Genomic DNA, 20601 nt, shown 5'->3' with positions numbered 1-20601 from the left:
ATTAACATTAAACAGAGATGAGAGGTGGGAGGGAAAGGGAGAGAAAAGGGAAATTGCATGGAAATGGAAGGAGACCCTCAGGGTTATACAAAAGAACATACAAGAGGAAATGAGGGGAAAGGGAAAAATAATACAAGGGGGAGAAATGAATGACAGTAGAGGGGGTAGAGAGAGAAGAGGGGAGGGGAGGGGAGGGGAGGGGAGGGGAGAGGGGATAGTAGAGGATAGGAAAGGTAGCAGAACACGACAGTCACTAGTATGGCAATATGTAAATCAATGGATGTGTAATTGATGTGATTCTGCAATCTGTATATGGGCTAAAAATGGGAGTTCATAACCCACTTGAAGCAAAGTGTGAAAGATGATATATCAAGAACTATGTAATGTTTTGAACAACCAACAATAATAATAATAAAAAAAAAAGACACCAAAGAGTAGTGGGAACCATAGTGTACTTGAGCTGAACATGCCCTGCCTAATGGGGACAAGTTAATAATTGCTAAGAAGAAATGCTGGCTCAGTGTGGCCAGACATTCTGATTTTTCCTTTTCTAAAAAGAAGCGAGAATCCATATTTTTGGATGAGAAATCTCCAACACAGTTGCTCCTCAATTTATGATGGAGTCAAGACCTGATAAACTCATCACAAACTGAAAATATTGTAAGTTGAAAACTAATTTAATATACCTTAACTACAGAACACCATAACTTAGTCACAGAGTGCACTGCAGAATAAAGTACTGCTTGTATCCCCTTGTGATCACGTGACTGACTCACAGCTTTGCTTCCCTGCTGCTGTTCCAGAGCATCATGCCACAAATAAGAAAAGATCAACATTCAAAATTCATGGTATGGTTTCTACTGCATGCATTTTGGTTTTGTGCCATTGAAAATTCATAAGTTAAACTGTTGTATTCAGGGAACCTCTGTATTTTACATGCCCATCCAACCAAATGATAGGCCAGATTCAGGTCTTGGTTTGATAGTTTGTGACTTTGGTTCTATACATGGAGGAATATTGCCTGATAAACTATAAAAATGTGAACATATTGAAAAGTGGAAGAAAACAGACCACAATTCAAAATAGGGCAGTTACAAACAGGGCAATGTAGCTACAAGAACACACTCATCAGTCAATAGCTGAGTTAATTAAATGAAACACGTTTGAAGAAAGAGGATAATTTATAAAGGGAACTGTCAGACGAATGTTGAATCATGTTCTTTATTTGATTTTGGAGCAGAAATGAGCTGTGTATGAAAAATGTGCAGTAAGGAAAAATGAGGGATTTCTTCAATAGCAGTAGATATCTTTTTAGGTAATTGCACATTTATAACTATAAACAGCATTGCAGAGGAAGCTAACATTATAGACTATAAATATGAGAATTCATCCAAATCAACACCTTAAGAATTTATCTCAAGAATGAAGCACATAATTTTGGAAACTGATTTTAAGAACTGTACTGCTTTTAATTATATGAAAACTACTTTTCCACCTGAGCATTGTAAAACATTGTATGACCTAATTATTTCATTAAATCCTGATACGATGTTATGAAGTAGGTTTTTATTCCCATTTTGCAGTCTAAGGTTTGGAAAATTTCACTCATTTTACTCATTCATTTGACAAAGGGACATAGCACCCTTCCTTTCGAAGGCAACACTATTTCTGAATCCAGGCCTCTGGTAAGTGGCCAGTGCTCTTGAATAATAATAGTAATTTTGAGGAACCGGCAGAGTGCAGACCAGTGATTCAGTGGATGGAAGTTATCAGGACAGCTGAATAGTTATTAGGTCACATGACAGCAATGTGACCTCAGCAGACAGTCTTCTCCGTGGTTGGGTGCCCTGATGTGTGATAAAGGAGGTGACAATGTCTGCTCTGTGTGTGGAGGAGCTGCTGTGAACACAGCAAGGAATAACAATAAAGAGGGAAGTGCTTATAAAATCGTATGTGTACATTTGAGAAATGCTCCACACAAAGGAATGGTTTTCAAGTACCATTTAGTGTTATTTTAAAAACAATGTCTCACTTGGCAGTGATAAAATTTCCAACAATCTCAGAAAGTTCACAGTTGTGTTCTGAGTAATTGAGTTAGTTTTAAGGTTGTTAAAGAAAAGTGGCAGCAGAGGGGCCCAGGCCTATAGACCCAGACAGTTCGAAGTACTTCTAGGAGCTAACATCATCTAGGAAATAATAGACATTTTCTCATTCATTCAATTGAACACATACTTTGTTCATTGCTAGATCCTTAGTGCCCAGAACAAACCTGCTGCCTGGAAGAGGTTTATATTCTAGCAGATAACTAATGTGTACATAAGATTAGGCAGTAAGTACTGAAAAGAAAAATAAAACTGGCTGATGGATGGGATGGGAGGGAGGGAAACTGTACTAGTCAGGATAATTAATGCCAGCTGTCTCAGCAAATAGACCCTGCAATTTCAGGGGCTTAGCCCAATGCAGAATTTTTCTTCCACAAAGTGTGATTGGGGTCCATGACTCAGGGACCCAAGCTCCTTCCATTTTACTTCTTGGTTCTCCAAGGGAGGAGGAGAAAGGAGGTTTGGAGGAGCCAGGTCAATTCTGAATGAAGAGAAAGTAGAGCATGGTGGATCTCTGGGGGAATAAATTTCCAGGCAGAGAAAACAGCAAAGGCAACACCTGAAGCAGAAATGTGCTTTATTGTTTCAGGAATAGCAAAGGAACTATTATGGCCTCTCTCAGTGGAAGAAACAGCCAACCAACTGGCAGACCTTGGTGTCTCCAGCAAAGGGGAAAAATGAGAAAATCCTGTTGTTTGGGGCCATTTAGAGTCACCTAAAGATTTTTTATAAAGGCATAATTAAATGGAAATTATTGATAGTTTTAATGACCGTGTGAACTAAATTATGAACAATATTCTCATTTTTCTTGAGAAATCTTTTAGAAATGCATTACTGAGTCTACTTCCCTGAGTGAATAGTTACAAGTTGTTAATACTAGAGCACATTTTCTACATGTTCAAGACCCTTTAGGGGTAGGCTGTTTCCTGCCACTCAGTGCATAAGGGCAAACACCAGGATAGCCTGACTCCATCTTTTTGGAAGCTAGGTACCTGGCAAGCATAAAATCCTTGAACTTGACTTTCACAAGCTGAGCACCTGAAAATGCGTATGCACCTGTGCTACAACCAACCTCAGACCTCAGATGCTCAATAATTCCTCAACTATTGCTTCCACAGCAGCTCTGCCTTCTGTAAAAACCATCACTTTGAACTGGATTTGTCACACTTGAAATAAGTCTGAAGTTACTGTAATTAACTCTAGAATCTAAAGAGTAGCCACCAAATGAATAGTGAAATTAAGTATGTTTATCTTAAATATTCCAGGTTAGCTTCTCATAAGTTAATAAAATAATCTGTATTGGAGATATTTAATGTTAACTTCATATTTCTGGCCACATAAAGTATTGTCATTAAAATTCAATGATCCCAGATCAGTAGAGGAAAAGACCAGGAGGAGGGAAAAGGAAAAAAAGGAGAAATACTTGGGAATGATATTGGCCAAGTTGTACTGTTATATCTTGGACATGTTTGAATACGTAACAACGAATCCCATTATTGTGAACAACCATAGTGCACCAATTAAAAATATGGAAAAAAGAAAGAAATTCCTTGGTCCCTGGTACTCACTGTGAGAATAGTCATACCAGAGTTTTCAGCTAAAAAATGTTGTAATTTAGAATTGATTTGCTGAACTGAATTAAGGTTTTGCATTATGGCATTCCCTTTGGGAGTAGTTCTGTTAAACTATGTTTGTGATTTTTTTCAGGATTCTTAGAGTAACACAGCCCTTACAAAAATGGTACACTCCTCTGGCTTGTTTGCCGGAAAAGGGACAGAGAACAGGCTGAAATTAATGACATATGAATGCTGAACCCCAATTAAAGTTGCCTTCAAAGGAATAATTAGGCTAGACTTAATAAGAGGAGATTATGTGAAGAAAAAGCTTTGGGCAAATTATACACTGAAGGAAAAGAAGATACAAAACAAGGCAACTGTAGGAGACTGGAGTTGATTAATATTTCAGGAAGTGATTTATGATCAAATTATCTTTAAAATAACATAAGTTTAGTGAAACATAGAGATGATCTGGAGAGGGATAGTCACTGACCTCAGACCAGGAGAAGAGGTGTGAACACTGAGACTTTTCTTAGTGTGTACACCCTACAATTGCAATTATGGGACCTTTATTCTCTTTATGAAAGAGGCCAGGAATTTGGCTTTCCATAACAATAATAGCAGCAGCAAACACTGAAACTGTGCTTACCATGTATAGTGTATGCCACATATTAATGTTTCATTGGTATGAACCCCCACCACAAGCCTAGGGGGTAGATACAATATAAGTGACTTGCTCGACGTCATAGAGCTAGTTTGTATAGGAACACTGATTGGAACTCAGCAGCCTGGTTCTGAAGTCTAGAATTGCACCCATCTGTCTCAGGGAGGAGAGGGGTCACATGCAAAATCTTAGCCTTCTGAGCACAACTTATTTTACTGGCAACTCTCTAGCTCCTTTCTCCCTACAACACTCTTTGCTTCTGCTTTTGTCAAACATAACACCTTCCCTAGCTCTTACTTTGCTCTGTCAATCTCCTCCTCTCCACACCAAAAAGCTTCAGAGAATACGAGAGGGAAGAGAAGCTCCATCAGTGAATAACTCCTTGACATAGGCATCCTGTCGTGCAATCACTAACCTTCCTTGCAAAATCCTTCCTTACATGCAAGGGTTAACTCATCTAGGAACCTTCACTGAACCTTCAGAGTGTGAAAGTTTATCAGGCATACAAATACTAACTTACTTCTAGGAAGAATTTTTAAACTTTTAACTTAAAAAAAATTATGGTTTTTAACCCTAAAAAGTCCTTAAATATTTACTTCTGAATAGAAAGCACCTCCTCCACCCACTGTGCTCTCATTCCCCGGCCTCACGCCGCAGCTGCAGCCACAAGGGGGCAGCGGCGCCACGAGGTCGGGTCGGGCGGCAAGCGCGACAGTTCGGCCATCGCTTGCTCTCGCCTGGCACGTGGCTCTCGGCTGTGGATTAGCGCAGCTGGGGACGTGGGAGGCCGCGGGTCCCGCCCCCGGCCGGCGGCGGCCCTGCGCGGCAGTCGGGGCTGCAAGCGGAGCTGCGCGGAGGGAGCTACCGGCGGGCCAGGGAGGCGGGCTGCGCTCTGCCTTCAGGGCTCTAGTCCGTGTACCAGGGTGCGGGTAGCACCGCGAGCACCTTGGGCGGGACCCGGGCACGGGGCGCCGGTATCGGGACCTCCCGCCAAGGCGCCAGGACCATGGCGCTGCGCGCCCGGGCGCTGTACGACTTCAGGTCGGAGAACCCGGGAGAGATATCGCTGCGGGAGCACGAGGTGCTGAGCNACTGCAGCCGTCGCCTCAGCAACTCTACGGCGGCTATCAGGCCAGCCAGGGCAGCGACGATGACTGGGACGACGAGTGGGACGACAGCTCCACGGTGGCCGACGAGCCTGGCGTGCTGGGCAGCGGCACCTACCCGGACCTCGACGGCTCGTCGTCCGCGGGCGGCGGCGCTGCTAGCCGCTACCGCTTGTCCACCCGCTCTGACTTGTCGCTGGGCTCCCGCGGTGGATCAGCTCCTCCGCAGCACCACCCTTCGGGGGCCAAGAGCTCGGCCACTGTGAGCCGCAACCTCAACCGCTTCTCCACTTTTGTCAAGTCAGGTGGGGAGGCCTTCGTGTTGGGCGAGGCTTCGGGCTTCGTGAAGGATGGGGACAAGCTATGCGTGGTGCTAGGGCCCTACGGCCCCGAGTGGCAGGAGAACCCCTACCCCTTCCAGTGCACCATCGACGACCCCACCAAGCAGACCAAGTTCAAGGGTATGAAGAGCTACATCTCCTACAAGCTGGTCCCCACGCACACACAGGTCCCGGTGCACAGGCGCTACAAGCACTTCGACTGGTTGTATGCGCGCCTGGCTGAGAAGTTCCCTGTCATCTCTGTGCCCCACCTGCCCGAGAAGCAGGCTACTGGCCGCTTCGAAGAGGACTTCATCTCCAAGCGCAGGAAAGGCCTGATCTGGTGGATGAACCACATGGCCAGCCACCCAGTGCTGGCACAGTGTGATGTCTTCCAGCACTTCCTGACCTGCCCCATTAGCACAGATGAGAAGGCCTGGAAACAGGGCAAGAGGAAGGCCGAGAAGGACGAGATGGTGGGTGCCAACTTCTTTTTGACCCTGAGCACACCGCCCGCAGCAGCTCTTGACCTGCAGGAGGTGGAGAGCAAGATAGATGGCTTCAAGTGCTTCACCAAGAAGATGGATGACAGCACGCTGCAGCTCAACCACACTGCCAATGAGTTCGCGCGCAAGCAGGTGACGGGCTTCAAGAAGGAGTATCAGAAGGTGGGCCAATCTTTCCGTGGGCTCAGCCAGGCCTTTGAGCTGGACCAGCAGGCTTTCTCAGCAGGCCTGAATCAGGCCATTGCCTTCACCGGAGATGCCTATGATGCCATCGGCGAACTCTTTGCCGAGCAGCCCAGGCAGGACCTGGACCCAGTAATGGACCTGTTAGCGCTGTATCAAGGGCACCTGGCCAACTTCCCGGATATCATCCACGTTCAGAAAGGTAAAGCCTGGCGGATAGAACAAGTGGTATGGAATATATCCTTCAGGCTGAAAGCTATTCTTTGACAGCTGTAGGTTTCAGACATTTATTCTGTAGGTCTGGGAGTCAGGCAGGGATATGGATCCCTAGACCTTTTTCTAGAGCATTTGGTATATTGTGGGACATGTACCTTCCAGTCAGGGAGTAAGTACTTTGTAGAGAAGCTGCTGAAAGTACTTTTTATGACAATGCTATCATTTAGAATTTGAATAGTTGGGTAATGAGCTGCTCAGATCTGTAATCTTGTGACTAGGGTAGAATTAGCAGGGGACCCAAACCATGTTATGCATCCATTTGAACACTACAGTATCAACTTAGTATAGGAGGAAATAATGGGGCAGAATTGGATGTCTGCAGATAAAAGTAAGTCCTGCTTTCACTCTCCACATCTCAATCTGTGTTGTTAGGGGACTTAGGATCTTTTCTCTTGAATTGGGGCTGTATAAAAACTTTTTTTGCATAGGCTTCTTGCTTGCAACCTTTTAAAATAAGGTAAGAGGCTCACTGTAATTTCAGGAAACCAACTTGGTCTTTTTGAGTTTGGAACCTGTTAACTTGCTGATATTAAGAATGTTTAGGAAAATGGCTTAGGGAAGCTACATAGAATTCATAGAATATGAATACTGTATCTGGGAGAATTGCTTATGGTATCCCACTGAGTTGGCTATCTCACTGTCAGTATGTTTTAGTAGTAGTTGACAGTGTTCCTAGCATTCCCAACTTTTGTTATAACACTGGGATTTCCATTACTTTTTTTTTTTTTTTTTGGTAAATTGTAGTTGTATTGCCTATCCTAACGTTTGATACTAATTTGCATTCTGATCTAGTATCTAGATTGACAGAATGGATAAGTGTTGGAGTTAGGGAGGCCATCCCTACTGTGAAAGCCCTGTGCAGGAGAAGGGTGGGAAGAGTCATCTACTCTTGTATCTCTGGCTGGTGGAAACCTCCTTGGGTAACCAGGTCTGGCCTTCAGTGATGAGATGCTTACTACTTTTCTAGGTGGGCCAGTCCATTTATGAACAACTGATCCTTGAAATGTTCTTGGGTATTTTGAACTGAAGTTAATGTTTCTTTTTGATTGTCTTTCTGTACGCTGGAACCACACTTGATAAATCTAAATCCTTGACATGTCAGGCCTTTATACATTTGGAGACGCAGACTCCTGTCCACTTCCTTCCTCTCTGGATCGCTCCTTCCTCTTCCAAGTGTGACTAGGCAGACTTCTGACTCTTAACATGGGGGGAGGAGGAAGTACAAAGGTTCTAGAGTTGGTCTTGAAACTGCTGTTGCTGCTGTCAAGATGCAGTATCCTGAACATCTGCAGTACTAATTTTAGTAGGGAATAGTAACTTTCTTGGAAATTTTTAAATGGCAGTCTAAGGTAGAATTAGCTTTTTGAGTTATAATGTTGCTGTTGAAGTATTCTGCATTCTCTTTTTGCATCAGTTATTATAAATCCTTTTTGGCTGGTGCTAGTGGACGGACTTTTTAACTCTTTAATGTGGCACCTTAACATTTAAATTCCATTACCTGCATCATTCTGGATTCATGCTGCCTGCTTATTTACACATTTATGTGAGTTTATGCAAATTGTTAGTAAATAGTTGAAAAGTGGGTAGAATCAAGTACAGACATCTGCGGCCCCATGCAGATAACTGCCTACCCCAGATTGGCATCAGTTCATTTACTCATTTTACTGTCACTCAGACTTCAAAGTCAGCCTTTGTCAAGTGTCCTGTTGTCAAAATAATGTATTAGAAAACATATGGTGTTTGTCTGTTTTAAATTTATAATAGTAGTCCACTTAGCCTATTAAACTACCAAGCTTACTTATATTTTATGCATTTTAATTATACAGAAGAATGGGTTTCATTGTGGATATATTCATAATGCTACAATCAGAATTTTCTCCTGTTGCTTGGGATTTGAAAAACTTCCTTCATCAAAATTGGTGTCATTTTATGTGATTTAAGTAGGTTCAAGGTCACTAAACATAATCTTTAGGAACTTCCGGAAGAATACCAGTTGATATTCAGTATAGTTTGTTTCTGCTGTTGCCTTGGTGTGTAATGCACAGGGAGCTTGTGTCCCTAGATGACATGTCTTTAGAATGTACTGCCATTTAAAGCTATAGAGTGCAATACATAAAGCTAGAAGCTTACAACCAGTGTTTATTAAAGATGCTAGGGTTGGTGATTTTTAGGAGTACAAATGAGATGCAGATAACAAGCCAGGGAAGAGCTTTTTAAGCATGTTTGGGACTTGTGGCTGGAAGAGCAGCTGGACTCCTCTCCCCACCCCTTAACTATGCAATTGCTATTGGAACTGCCATTGGAATGACTCTTTTTCAGTCTGAGCACTTAGGGAGTTTGTTTACTGGTTGATCCCCCCCCCCCCCCCCACTAAGGTCTCAAAACACAATCACATCAAAGGTCTTAATTGTGACTTTTGAGAACAGCAATGACAAAAATCTTTAAGCAGTTTAACCAGTATTTTGTTGTATTTGGTACAAAGTTTATATTTCATTTTAAGAGAAATTTAAAAATTCAAATATGTTTCAAAATAATTGTTTTGCCTCCCTATTTCTCATCATTTAAAGTAATAGAAAAGCAGTTTTTCATTGCTTGGACATTTTACATTCTAATCATAATAAGGAGGTCTATACTTCAGTGAGCTAGAACATGATTCTAAAGTGCTTTGTAATTACTAAAGCAGTTAAGGGAGAACTGATTATTTTTTTTCCCCTTAATTGTTGGGGTTTGAAAGGTAAGCGACATTAGGTTCCTCTGAACCTCTTGCGTATGTAGGAGGATGCGCTGGTCAGTCAGCTTTTAAAGTATTCTAGACAGCAGCCACATGTGTTAAGTTAAAACTAAATGGGATGAAAAATTCAGTTACTTTCTCACTCTGGCCAGGTATCAACTGCTTAAATAGCTAGTGATGAGTGCATTGGATAAAGGGAATGTGTTCATTGTTGCTTCAAGTTCTGTTGGACAGCACTGTTCCACTTGGCTGGCAGCCCTGTGTAGGTGACGGTCTACTCCAGGTTGGCATCAATCCGTTCATTTATTTTACTGTCTGGAGTGGTCACCTCTGTGGGTCTGACATTTACTTGTATCCCTGTCCTGAGTTTCTTCAGCAAATTGATTTTCTTTTAATGTGTCTTCCTGATAGTTTCTTTTTGTTGGGTCATCTCATGGCATCTTCTTCTTTCCTGTAATTAATAAAAACTGGGAGGGGAAGCAGGTTCTGCTGGATCCCTTGTGACAGTTTCCCAGACACTCCCCCTGTGAGCAGTGTTCAGTGGCGTGAGCATGTCCATCTGCTTGCAGCTGGCCTTCTTGGCTTACTCAGAACACACACTGGTCTTCGGTTTAGTGTCCAGGACCATCCTGGTGAAGACACAGCTACAGAATGAGGACGGGAAACTCAAATACTTCTAAATGTGGTGGGCTGGCTTTTTCCTGACTTCACTCAAAACTGAAACCATTGCTTCAACTCATCAGGATTTTAGTGCAGTACTTTTCAGCAAAGTGAAGAAAGCCATATTCAGTTCCTTCAGCTAAAAAAGAATTCTGAATGGTTTTTTAATGGTCCTATTTCAATTAATGGAGTGAAGAAAGAAGGTAGTTTGCTGTAGTCTGCAGTACATTGGATGTGAATTCAGAATTTGTTTGGATCTTACTTGAATTTTGTTCGACCTAACCCTAGTCCCTTACTTTCTTTGTACATACGCAGTTCATGGATTCCTCAGTCACCAGTGTGCACAGATCTGTTACTAACCTGTAAACCCCGTGGTTTTGATTTTATTTTCTTGAAATGATAGCATTCTATCTTCTCCCTCTCTTTATTGTCACTGTCTGCAGTATGCCTTATAATGCTGATGCTGGTGAGTTTGGGGTAGTTCATAAAATACATGTCATTATCATGCATTTCATAATAGATTCAGCTTTGTTTCCAAAGAAATGATTAGGCTCTGAAGTTTAATAAAGATAAATCTGGATGGCAAAAAGTTGTTGTGGTTTGGAAGTTTTATATCTTGGGGGATATTGCAAAAGGGAAAAGATTATGAAAGTTAAATTATAAGAAATGTTTTTATGTGTGTTTTAAAATATGGACTAGATGGCTAGAGGGAGTCACTTAGAGTAAAATTTCTTTATTCCAAAGACAAAGTATAAAATCATGTTAAATTTATTTGTTGGTAAAACCTAGTTTGAGCTCTGTGAAACAGGGTGGCAGTGTAGACAGACAGACAGTGCTGTTTTCTGTATACTTAAATATGCAGAATCTACTTCTTTGCTCTCAAAGTGCTCCACATGGAGCCCCTTTTTCAACAAAAAATAGCTCCAGGCCCTCAGGAATGGTATACCAGTAGCTATCAGTCCTGCCTTCTAGAATTTCACCATTGTGCTTCCTTTTACCCCCAGGAGGGTTGGTCTCCAGTCCCTCAGACATTAATTAAAGATAGCCTGAGTCCCTGAAAGGCACACAAGGTAAGACTGGGCTGCACTGAGGCTTTGCAGTGCTCCCCATTCTCCTGTTGCTAAAAATAGCCCTGAAAGAGGGTGGGGGGGGGAGGGCTAAGAATTCAGCTGTTAGCAAACTCATCCTTATTTGCGGACTCATCCTTATTTTGAAACCTCTGGGCTAGAAACTGAGGCCAGTCATCCCTTTTGTTTTAGGTCATCTTTATCTAACCCATTTGTCCCCTCCCCAGTCTCCACCCATTATTTTCTAGAGAGTCTTCACTTCTTGCCTTAACCTTTGGCCCATTTGTATTATCTTAGTGGAACTCAGGCAATCTTTGGGGCTTTGGAAATAGATGACTCAGTTCCTTGGTTAAAGTATAAATGTGACTGGCCAGGGGGGGCCATGCCATCTTGGTCAGAGGCTAGGCGGGTGCTGATCCTTTCAACCTGCCAGTGATTTCTAGACCACTTTTTGAGCTATGGAGTCCTCTTCCAAATCACACTTAGAAGTTCCATCTCTGTTACACCCATCACAGCAGAACTGAAAGGAGACAGGGGACCTGCAGTCCCATTCCCAGTCCTCCCAGGAACTTTTGGTGCCTGTGGGCTCCATTGGAGACTTTCCTCTTTATTCAGAATTGTCTTTTTTTTTTTTTTTTCCTGGTTCTCTTTGGATTTTGAAACATGATGGCAATGGTAGAATCCAGACAACTAAGAAATTTTATGCTTCACTTAAAAACATGACATTTACCTTAAGTGTTTTCTTTGGGCTAAATAAAAATTGATTTGTTATCGCTACATATTTTTAACTCAAAGCTTAATAGTAAAATTAAGTTTAATGTGCCATCTATTTATGAAGCTACTTAATATCATTAAATGATTATCACCAATAAAATGGTATACTAATGTTTAGCTTGGTTTGATGAGATCATAGGCAGAAGACAGACCTGTACCATCTGTCATCCCACATTTAAAGACATCACAGACTAGATTCTAATTATTAGGAGGTAGGGATGGTTAGTACTGATCCTCAGAGAGTTTGTAGACTGGTAATAGAGGCTGGTCAACCAACCAAGGTGATGTGGTATGCCAGGTTGCCAAGAAGCCACGAGTTTAGAGGAGGGAGGCAGTCTCTGAAGAGACCCCAGGACAGACAGTGGAGACTGGATGGCTTGTGTCTAACAAGGGAACTGAATTAGCCAAGCCAAAAAGTCATGTGTGCAGAGTCTCAGTGCTGGAGGAGCAGGGCTGTGTTTGGACCTGTGTGGAGCATTGTGGTCAGGTGGATGCAGGCCGCGGGGAGCTTTGAACAAGTTATTCTAGCCTCTGTGCTTTGAACAAGTTATTCTAGCCTCTGTAAGCTTCAGTTCCCTCGTGGCCCAGTGGGAGCACTTCCTCACCAAGTCATTATGAGGATGGAATGTTACAGTTTGTAGTCGTACTCATTAAATGTTTGATTTTGAAAATGTAAAATGGTGCTAAATAATGCTGAAATTGTTTTTAAAAAATTCCAGTAATCTTATCCCTCCCAGCACCCTACATATTACTACCAGAATTGCAGGCAAAAGTGTAAAAACCCAAGGTGTCATTGATGTAGCAATGAGATGTTATATTTTAATCAGATTGTCCTGTATTGCGCATCAGAAGTTTAATTGTAACAGAGGGATAAATGCAGATGTTATTTGGAGTGGCCAAATGTTGTTCATATTAGAGTTTATGTAAATTGTCTCTTTGCAGTCCTTCTCCCCTTCCAAACTCACTTTGCTCTGGAACAAATCATTTCTACATTTCTGAGCTTTATTTCCCACATTTGCAAGTGAGGTTCACGATTTCCTCGATACCATTTTGTTGGTTGCTTAAAAAATGGGGGAACATCATTTCTACATTGAAAATAAAACAACTCTTAAGTATGCAGTAAACATTTTAGAAATTGTTTCAGGCTGGTTTCCACAGTGTTTTGTTCCAGTATGTGACTGTAAGACATGAAAATCTTGCTGGGCATGGTAGCGCATGCCTGTAATCTCAGCAGCTCAGGAGGCTGAGGCGGGAGGATCACGAATTCAAAGCTAGCCTTAGCAATGGTGAGGTGCTAAGCAACTCAGTGAAACCCTGTTTCTAAATAAAATACCAAAAATAGGACTAGGGATGTGGCTCAGTGGTCCAGCGCTCCTGAGTTCAATCGGAGGTTCCCCCCCGCCCGCCGCCAAAAAAATCCTTTACCAACTGATGTGAAAGAATATTTATGCACATTTAGTTCAGATCCAGCAAACAGGTATCACAACAGGCATCTTAGGCTTACCCCACCAGGTGTTTCCAGTGTGAAAGATTGATGTCTGACCTCAAAGTTGCTGGTGAGATCTCCCAGCATTTTGAAGCTATGGTGAATGGTGGATAGCTGGAGAAACTTCTCTCTGACACTAATGAGAATGTAATTAGTGGGGTCACCAAAGAGAGAGATTATTATGGTGATTCCCTCCTGCAAAGTGAACTTTATTTTGAGTTCTAAATGCTGTCCCCTCTCCAAAAATAAAAATAATTGAAGTTGATTTTACATCTGTAGCTCAATTAAACTTTAGGGTAAATAAGATTTAGCCAATATGCATTTTTATCCTTTTTCTTGGTTTGGTTTGGTTTTTGCAGTACTGAGTTTGAACCCAGGGGTGCTCTACATTTTTATTTTTTATATTTTGGAACAGGGTTGCCCAGGAGGATTTCAAACTTGAGATCCTTCTGCCTTAGCTTCCTGAATAGCTGAGATTATAGGCATTTGCCACTGTGCCTGACTCTATCCCATTTCTTAGAATTTTTTTTTTAAAATCTCTGATTTGACTTCCCTCTTCTGCTAAAGAAATTTTTATGTATTACTCAGTGAATAGAAAGATAGTGATTAGGGAGAGAAGCTAAAATCATTAGATTTATTCATAGGACCCTCTAAAAGATAAAATATTTTATTGAATAAATATTTAAATATCTATCATAGTCCGGGCACTATTAAAGATGCTGGGGCTGTAGCAGTGGCTGAGACAAGATTGCCACCCTAGTGGGGTGGGGGGCACACAATGAAAAATAAACACAATAAATAAATTATAATGTATGTTGGAATATGGTATGTGTTGAGGGCAGGGGATAAAAGTGGAGTGGGGAAAGAGGTGTTGGAGGGCAGGATGAGAAGTATTTAAAAGAATGGTCAAAGTAAATCTCATTGAGAAAGTGAGATTTAAGCAGAGACTCGAAGGAGGGAGGAATTTACCCAAGCAGGTATCTTGGTGGAAAGTTTTTCAGCAGAGGGTGCAACCACTAAAAAGTCTCCCCCCGCCCCGCCCACTCAGGGTGGGTGTGGTAGGGACAGGTTGAAGAACAGTAGGATGGTCACTGGGTTGAATTTAAGGGGATGCTAGTAGGAGAGGAGATCACAGAAGGTCAAATTTGTAAGGCTTTGTAGGTCATTGACAGGACTTGGAATAAAAATTCAAGTCAAAGAGAAGCCATTGCAGGGTTTTGAGCCAAGGGGTGATATCCAGCTGGACATTTTAACAGATTACCCTCATTAGTTGTGTTGAGAGTAGAATGGGTAGGGATTAGAAGCAAATAGGAGCTGGGAACCAGTAGAGACTCTTTAATAATCCAGGCACAGACTCTTTAATAATCCAAACAAAAGCTGATGTTGGCATGGACCAGGGTGGAGATGAAGTGATGAGAGGTGTCCCACCCGGAGTGGAATTTAAAGGTCATATCAAAAGGTTCTCCTGAGTGACTACATGTGGCATGTAGGATAGAGGAGGATTCATCAAGGATGACTCCACAGTTATTGGCCTAACCAACAATAATAAGTGTGGGAACAGTGGTGGCATGGGCAACCAGGACTTGCGTTTAAGTCTATTAGATCGGGGATCGGGTTTTTGCATTCCAATCCATGTGTCTCCCACCCAGCACAAGCACAAATAATCAAATCCTGATCCTAGTCCTCTTCATTGGAGCATCTGGAGTGTCCCCATTGGAACTGTGTTCAGTGCTTGGTTACTGGTTAGAGTGTGGAAGTCATGATTTTATGATCCTGTATTATGCAGCTGCACTGATTTATACATGCAGAGCAAGTACTTAGTGAAAGCTTATTGAATTAATGAAGTAGGCACTCAGTAACTTGTTTGTCTTTGTTTTACAGGATGTTTTTGTTTTTTCCATTTTTATGTTGATAGAAAACGGTTTAAAAGTGTATCAGAAATAAAGATGTAGGATATGATGCAGTTATTAGTTATTATATGAATGATTTAAAAGTCTTAGGCTTAAGTTTCTATGAAGTAACTTTCTGAAATTCATTGGAGAGAGAAGAAATTTGAAAATGCCTTATTTTATGTGCCATAGAATCAGTATTATATTTTGTGGTATCTCTTTATATTGACTTCTTGATGTTTAAATTTGCATATACAGCATACACATACACACTTTCCTCTTTGGTTAAAGCTTCATTTATAATACTTTTACTGAGATCCCTTTTGCTTAGTTCAGAGCACAAGATCCAGAGAGACTGCATTCACTTTATGGGTTTAATTGGGTACATGGAACAGTGTGCTTAGGTGTAACAGGAGGTAAGGGCCCTCCTAGAAGTAGGATTCTCTGAAGTAGGATATGAATATAGAGAATTGAGATAAAAGGTAGATTTAACTTAGTGTTGAGAATAAAAGAGTATATAGAGGTCCAGAGGATGGAGAGTGGTTATTAGTTATGTTTGAGGCTCAGGTGGGTAGCATTTGGTTTCCCCTTTGGAAGATGGTCAAATTTGACTTTGGGTGGAATATAGATGAGAAGTACACACCTGGTTTGAACATGTTTTAGGATAGGTTTGGTAAGCACATACTAGTTGATATGCTGATTCCCACCCAGTACTAGCCCAACAAGGAAGACTAGGTGTTGCCATAGAGTGTGACACAGTTGTAGACATGTGCCATGATGTGAAATAGCACAGAGGTGGATGTAATCAACTATGGGAAGTGGATAGGTCGATTTAGGGACAATTTTACCAGTATAAGAAAATTTTGAAAATAAATGGAAGTTCATCAGGCAGGCAGAATAGGGGAAGGGCATTTCAGATCCAGGGAACCACATGTGCATAAGTCAGGCTCAATCCTGGTTGCCTCAGAATCAACTGGTGAGTGGTTACAAGTATAAATTGGGCCCACCCTGGATCTTTTGAATCTGAATGTCAATGTCTTGCTGTCTGGGCAATGATGGTCTTCAAAAAGTGCCTCATGTACTTTTGATGTGCTTCTGACTTTATAACTATTGTTGGAGGTGATGGAGGAACCATCCTGGAAGAACCGCGAGGTATTGATGTGGCTAGTTTTATATTTCTTGTGGATAGGTCCTGATAGCAAGTGTCAGAGGTGGCTTTGAGTGAAATGAAATGGGAACCTCTGCAATAATTCAGGCAAGATTTGATAAAATCCTAAATGAAGACAGTATGGTAGAGGTGGGAGGAGAAGAAGTTAGAGGGTTTACTTGCCTGCGGGAATGGAGAAAGGGTACAGGGAGGAGAATAAGATGACGTGTAGAGGAAGACTGTGGAGCCACCAATTGAAAGATGACTGGAGATGGTTTGGAGCAGAGGTCTACAAACTGTAGCCCACTGGCCACATTTACCAAGGCACATGTTTGTGGATGGCACTTGAGCTAAGGATGATTTTTATATTTTTAAATAATTTTGTTTTTAATAATTATGTAAGTATCTGCATAATAGCCTCAGTTTTGCCTATTGACTTGCAAAGCCTTAAATAATTACTATTTGGCCCTTAAAGAAAATGGTTGTTTGACATGAGGACAGGCAGGTAAGTGAAATTACTATTTAGCCACTGTTTATTGAGAACTTATTCTGTGACTGTCAGTATTCTAGGCATGATGTATTTGTTGTTTTAATTCCATGGAGGAGAGGATGTGATACCAGAATGGTTGTGAGCACACACCAGAACCATAGGGTTTGTGTTCCTGCCCCCTTCACTCACCGACTCATCTTCTCTCAGCTTCCTCGTAATGTGGAACAGATATCTTTTATAGTATTGGTGCCTAACGTTTTTAAGCATTATTTATTAGCTATTGCTAATATTGCATTAATTTCCTAGCTGCTGTAACGAGTTAACACAAATTTAAAACAACAGAAATTTATCTTTTTACAGTTCTAGAAACTGGCAGTCTGAGAAGAAGGTGTTGGCAGGCCCATGTTCCCTCTGGAGACTCTAGGGGACACCCCTTCCTTACCTCTTTGAGCTTCTGATTGTTACTGGCCATGCTTAGAGTTTCTTTTCTGCCTCCATCTCTCTCCATGGTCACATGGCATTCTGATGTCAATCTGACTCTCCCTTCTCCTTTTTCAGGGACACCAGTTAGATTGGATTTAGGGCCCATCTTAGATCTTGTATGACCTCACCTCAACTAATTACATATGCAAAGTCTGTTTCCAAATAAAGTTTCAGTCACAGTTTCTGGGGGGATGTGAATTTTGGGAAATGCATTCAAACCCAGTACAGTAACTAACTTCCCCAAAGGGGTATTATCCCCATTTGGTGACACTGAAAACTGTGAGGCTGAGGGAAGTTAAATTTCTAGGTTCACATGGCTGATAAGGAGTGTCAGGACTGGAGTTCATTTTTTGCCTTGAATTCTGTACACTGCATAACCAGAATACTTACTAGAAAATTTTGAGTTTTGATCTGCAGGCAGTCAGCAACCATTAAAGATTTTAAAGTAAAGAGTGATATCTTATTTAAAATAGCTAACATATTTTGAGGATTTTTCATGGAGCTTCATGTTTTATATTCATTATATCCATTTAAACTTCATGGGAGCCTTTGAGGTAAATACTCTCATTTTTCTTACTCTGCAGAAGGAGGTGAGCCACGGAAATTTAAACCTCATGGGTTTAAATTAGGCATTGTGGCTGTGTGGCCTGACTCTTTGAGACAGGCCTTTTGGAAGTTCTTCCTACTGAATGTGAATAGAGAGGAAGCTGTAGAGTAGTGCAAGTCAGGGTAGCTTCAGAAGGAAGCTGGTGAACTTGAGACCCCTGCTAGGTAGCATGACAGGACTTGGTGAGGTGCTGGCTGTTTGGAGGAGTCTAGGGTTACCTTTGAGTGATACAAAATAGTGAAGCTGGCAATAGAAATAGGCAGGGCAAAAAGAGCAGAAGAATTAGAAGGAAAGACAAGGAATGCAGTTGAAGGGAATCTTAGGAAATCCTATTTTCCCAGGCCTTTTATTGGAAGGTAAAAACCTTAGTTTCTTTGTTCTAGGAAGATAGAGGCCTAGGCTAAAATATGAACAGAATCTGCTAAGTAGAGAAGCCCCTCCACATGGACCAGGAAGAGTGTGAAGTGGCATCAGCTCTTGACAAGGTCTACCCTGTGGCACCCAGAATCCCTGAACCAGGGCCTTCCAGGAGCCTGGGTCCTGTGCCTTGTATTTATGTGTAACTAACTACATGTGCTGTGGTTATAGCATGACATTTTAACTACATACTAATAGATGACCAGCATGGGTCATCTCCAAGTTTTCTTGTTTTAAGACTTGTATTTTGAGTGTATTTTAAAACTTGATACATTTCTAGTTACTTTGTTTTGTCTTAAGTTAGTTATTTTTATGATCTCATTCAATAGGAAATTGAAAGACCCTGCCAGCCCAGGGAAGCAGGAAAACCATGGGTGAGGGGTCTTGAGTCTAAAACAACTGGTTCAGGAGTTATCCCCAAATCTCAGTGATCATCAGGCAATGTGAGGTGCCAGCCATTGGTGCACAGCAGGCAGCACTAAGGAAGATGAGAGTGCTTGAGATGCCCACCAGCTGTTACCACCATTGCTTATGGTCTGCTGCAAGGATTAGCATTTCAGTTATGAAGTAGACATTATTTAAGAAAAGCCCTCCTAAGAATTAATATATTCACTGGAAATATTCTAACTACGGTGGTAACCATAGAGGTCTCAGAAACCATCATAAGACTCAGGCTCCTGAAAGGCCCTTGCTCTGGACCTTGGGTCAAGACTCCCCTGGTGGCCTTTGTCAAGAGCTGGTGCCACTTCACACACTTCCTGGCCCAACGTGGAGGAGCTTCTCTATTTAGCAGTTTCTATTTAATTTTATTTTAGTCTGGGCTTCCCTTTATCTTCCTAGAACAAAAGAAAAAAGGTTTTACCTCTAATTAAAAGTAGTTTCCAAAGTTTATTCTTCTTTTTGATACAACTACATTGTTGAATGTGAAGGATCTACTAAACCCAAAGTACTAGCAGCTTGAATGCATATCTAATGCTGCTTTAGTAAAATTCCATGTGTATTATTTAAGAAAAGAAATTGTTCCTATTCTCAGATTTTAAAATCTTCATACGTGATCTTCATAAGCAAATCAACATTTTCACCGTTTTATCCAAGTACTCTTTAATTTGAGGACGGTGCCGAGGAGAGGAGTAAACCTAGGACCTTCTGCATACAGGGCACAAGCTTTATCAGTGAACTATACCCCCAGCTACTTATTTAGTATTTATTGTAAGTTGAAACACAGTAATCTTTTTGTATATATAAAATAACAATTTCCAGCAATGAACAGCTTATTTTACCAAAAAAAAAGCTATAAGAGATCTAATCATGTGATTTCATTCTTCATTTTTGAAAAAAGATGAACTGTGTGAATATACATGCACAGTGAGTAACATGTTTTAAGACATTTACACTCAAGCTAATGTTTTCATTCATACTGAATGCCACTCTGCCCTTAGTTAGACATTAGGTGATAAATGAAGCTCAAAGAACTACTTATTTAGGATCTAGCAAGTCTTCCTCCCCTCTGTTTTTTTAAATACTTGTTTAGTTGTTGATAGACCTTTATTTTATTTATTTATATGTGGTGCTGAAAATAGAACTCAGTGCCTCACATGTGCCAGGCAAGTGTGCTACTACTGAGCCCCCAGCCCCAGCTGTCCCTGCTGTTTTTTCTGTTTGTTTGTTTGTTTTTTGTACTAGGAATTAAATCCAAGGGCTCCTAACCACTGAACCACATCCCCAGCCATTTTTATTTTTTATTTTTTATTTGGAGACAGGGTCTTTCTCAGTTGCTTAGGGCCTCACTAAGTTGCTGAGGTTGGCTTTGAACTTGTAATCCTCCTGTTTCAGCCTCCAGAGCTGCTGGTAGCAAGGCTTTTATATAGCACAGACTACTTAGATAAGCATCAAACCAAGTTTAAAGACCTGAATTCTTTAAATGATTAAAATTTTTTATTAATAAGCAACCAGGTTAATTTTTCTAAAATTTAATACTCCTTGACCTACATATATATACCTTCTTCCCTCCATTTTAAAATGGCTCTTGGGTCTAGGGGTGTAGCTCAATGGTAAAGTACTTACCTAGCATACACAAGGCCCTGAGTTTGATCCCTAACACTGCCAAAAAAAAAAAAAAAAAAAAAAAAAAAAAAAA

General features: G+C 41.3%; 1 protein-coding gene across 1 annotated transcript in view; it reads left to right on the top strand.

Moving 5' to 3' along the window:
• Positions 1-20601, top strand: part of Snx18 (sorting nexin 18) — a 37804-nt gene that overhangs the window by 2825 nt on the left and 14378 nt on the right. Inside the window, exons 3-4 of the mRNA XM_015497361.2 lie at positions 4929-5173; positions 5256-6639. Coding sequence (XP_015352847.1) covers positions 4929-5173; positions 5256-6639 — 1629 coding nt within the window. The remainder of the gene's footprint in view (positions 1-4928; positions 5174-5255; positions 6640-20601) is intronic.

Source organism: Marmota marmota, unplaced genomic scaffold, assembly GCF_001458135.2.
Source record: "Marmota marmota marmota unplaced genomic scaffold, marMar, whole genome shotgun sequence".
Lineage (NCBI taxonomy): Eukaryota > Metazoa > Chordata > Mammalia > Rodentia > Sciuridae > Marmota > Marmota marmota.
The sequence above is the reverse complement of the archived record's forward strand: the minus strand, read 5'-3'. Positions and strand labels throughout refer to the sequence as shown.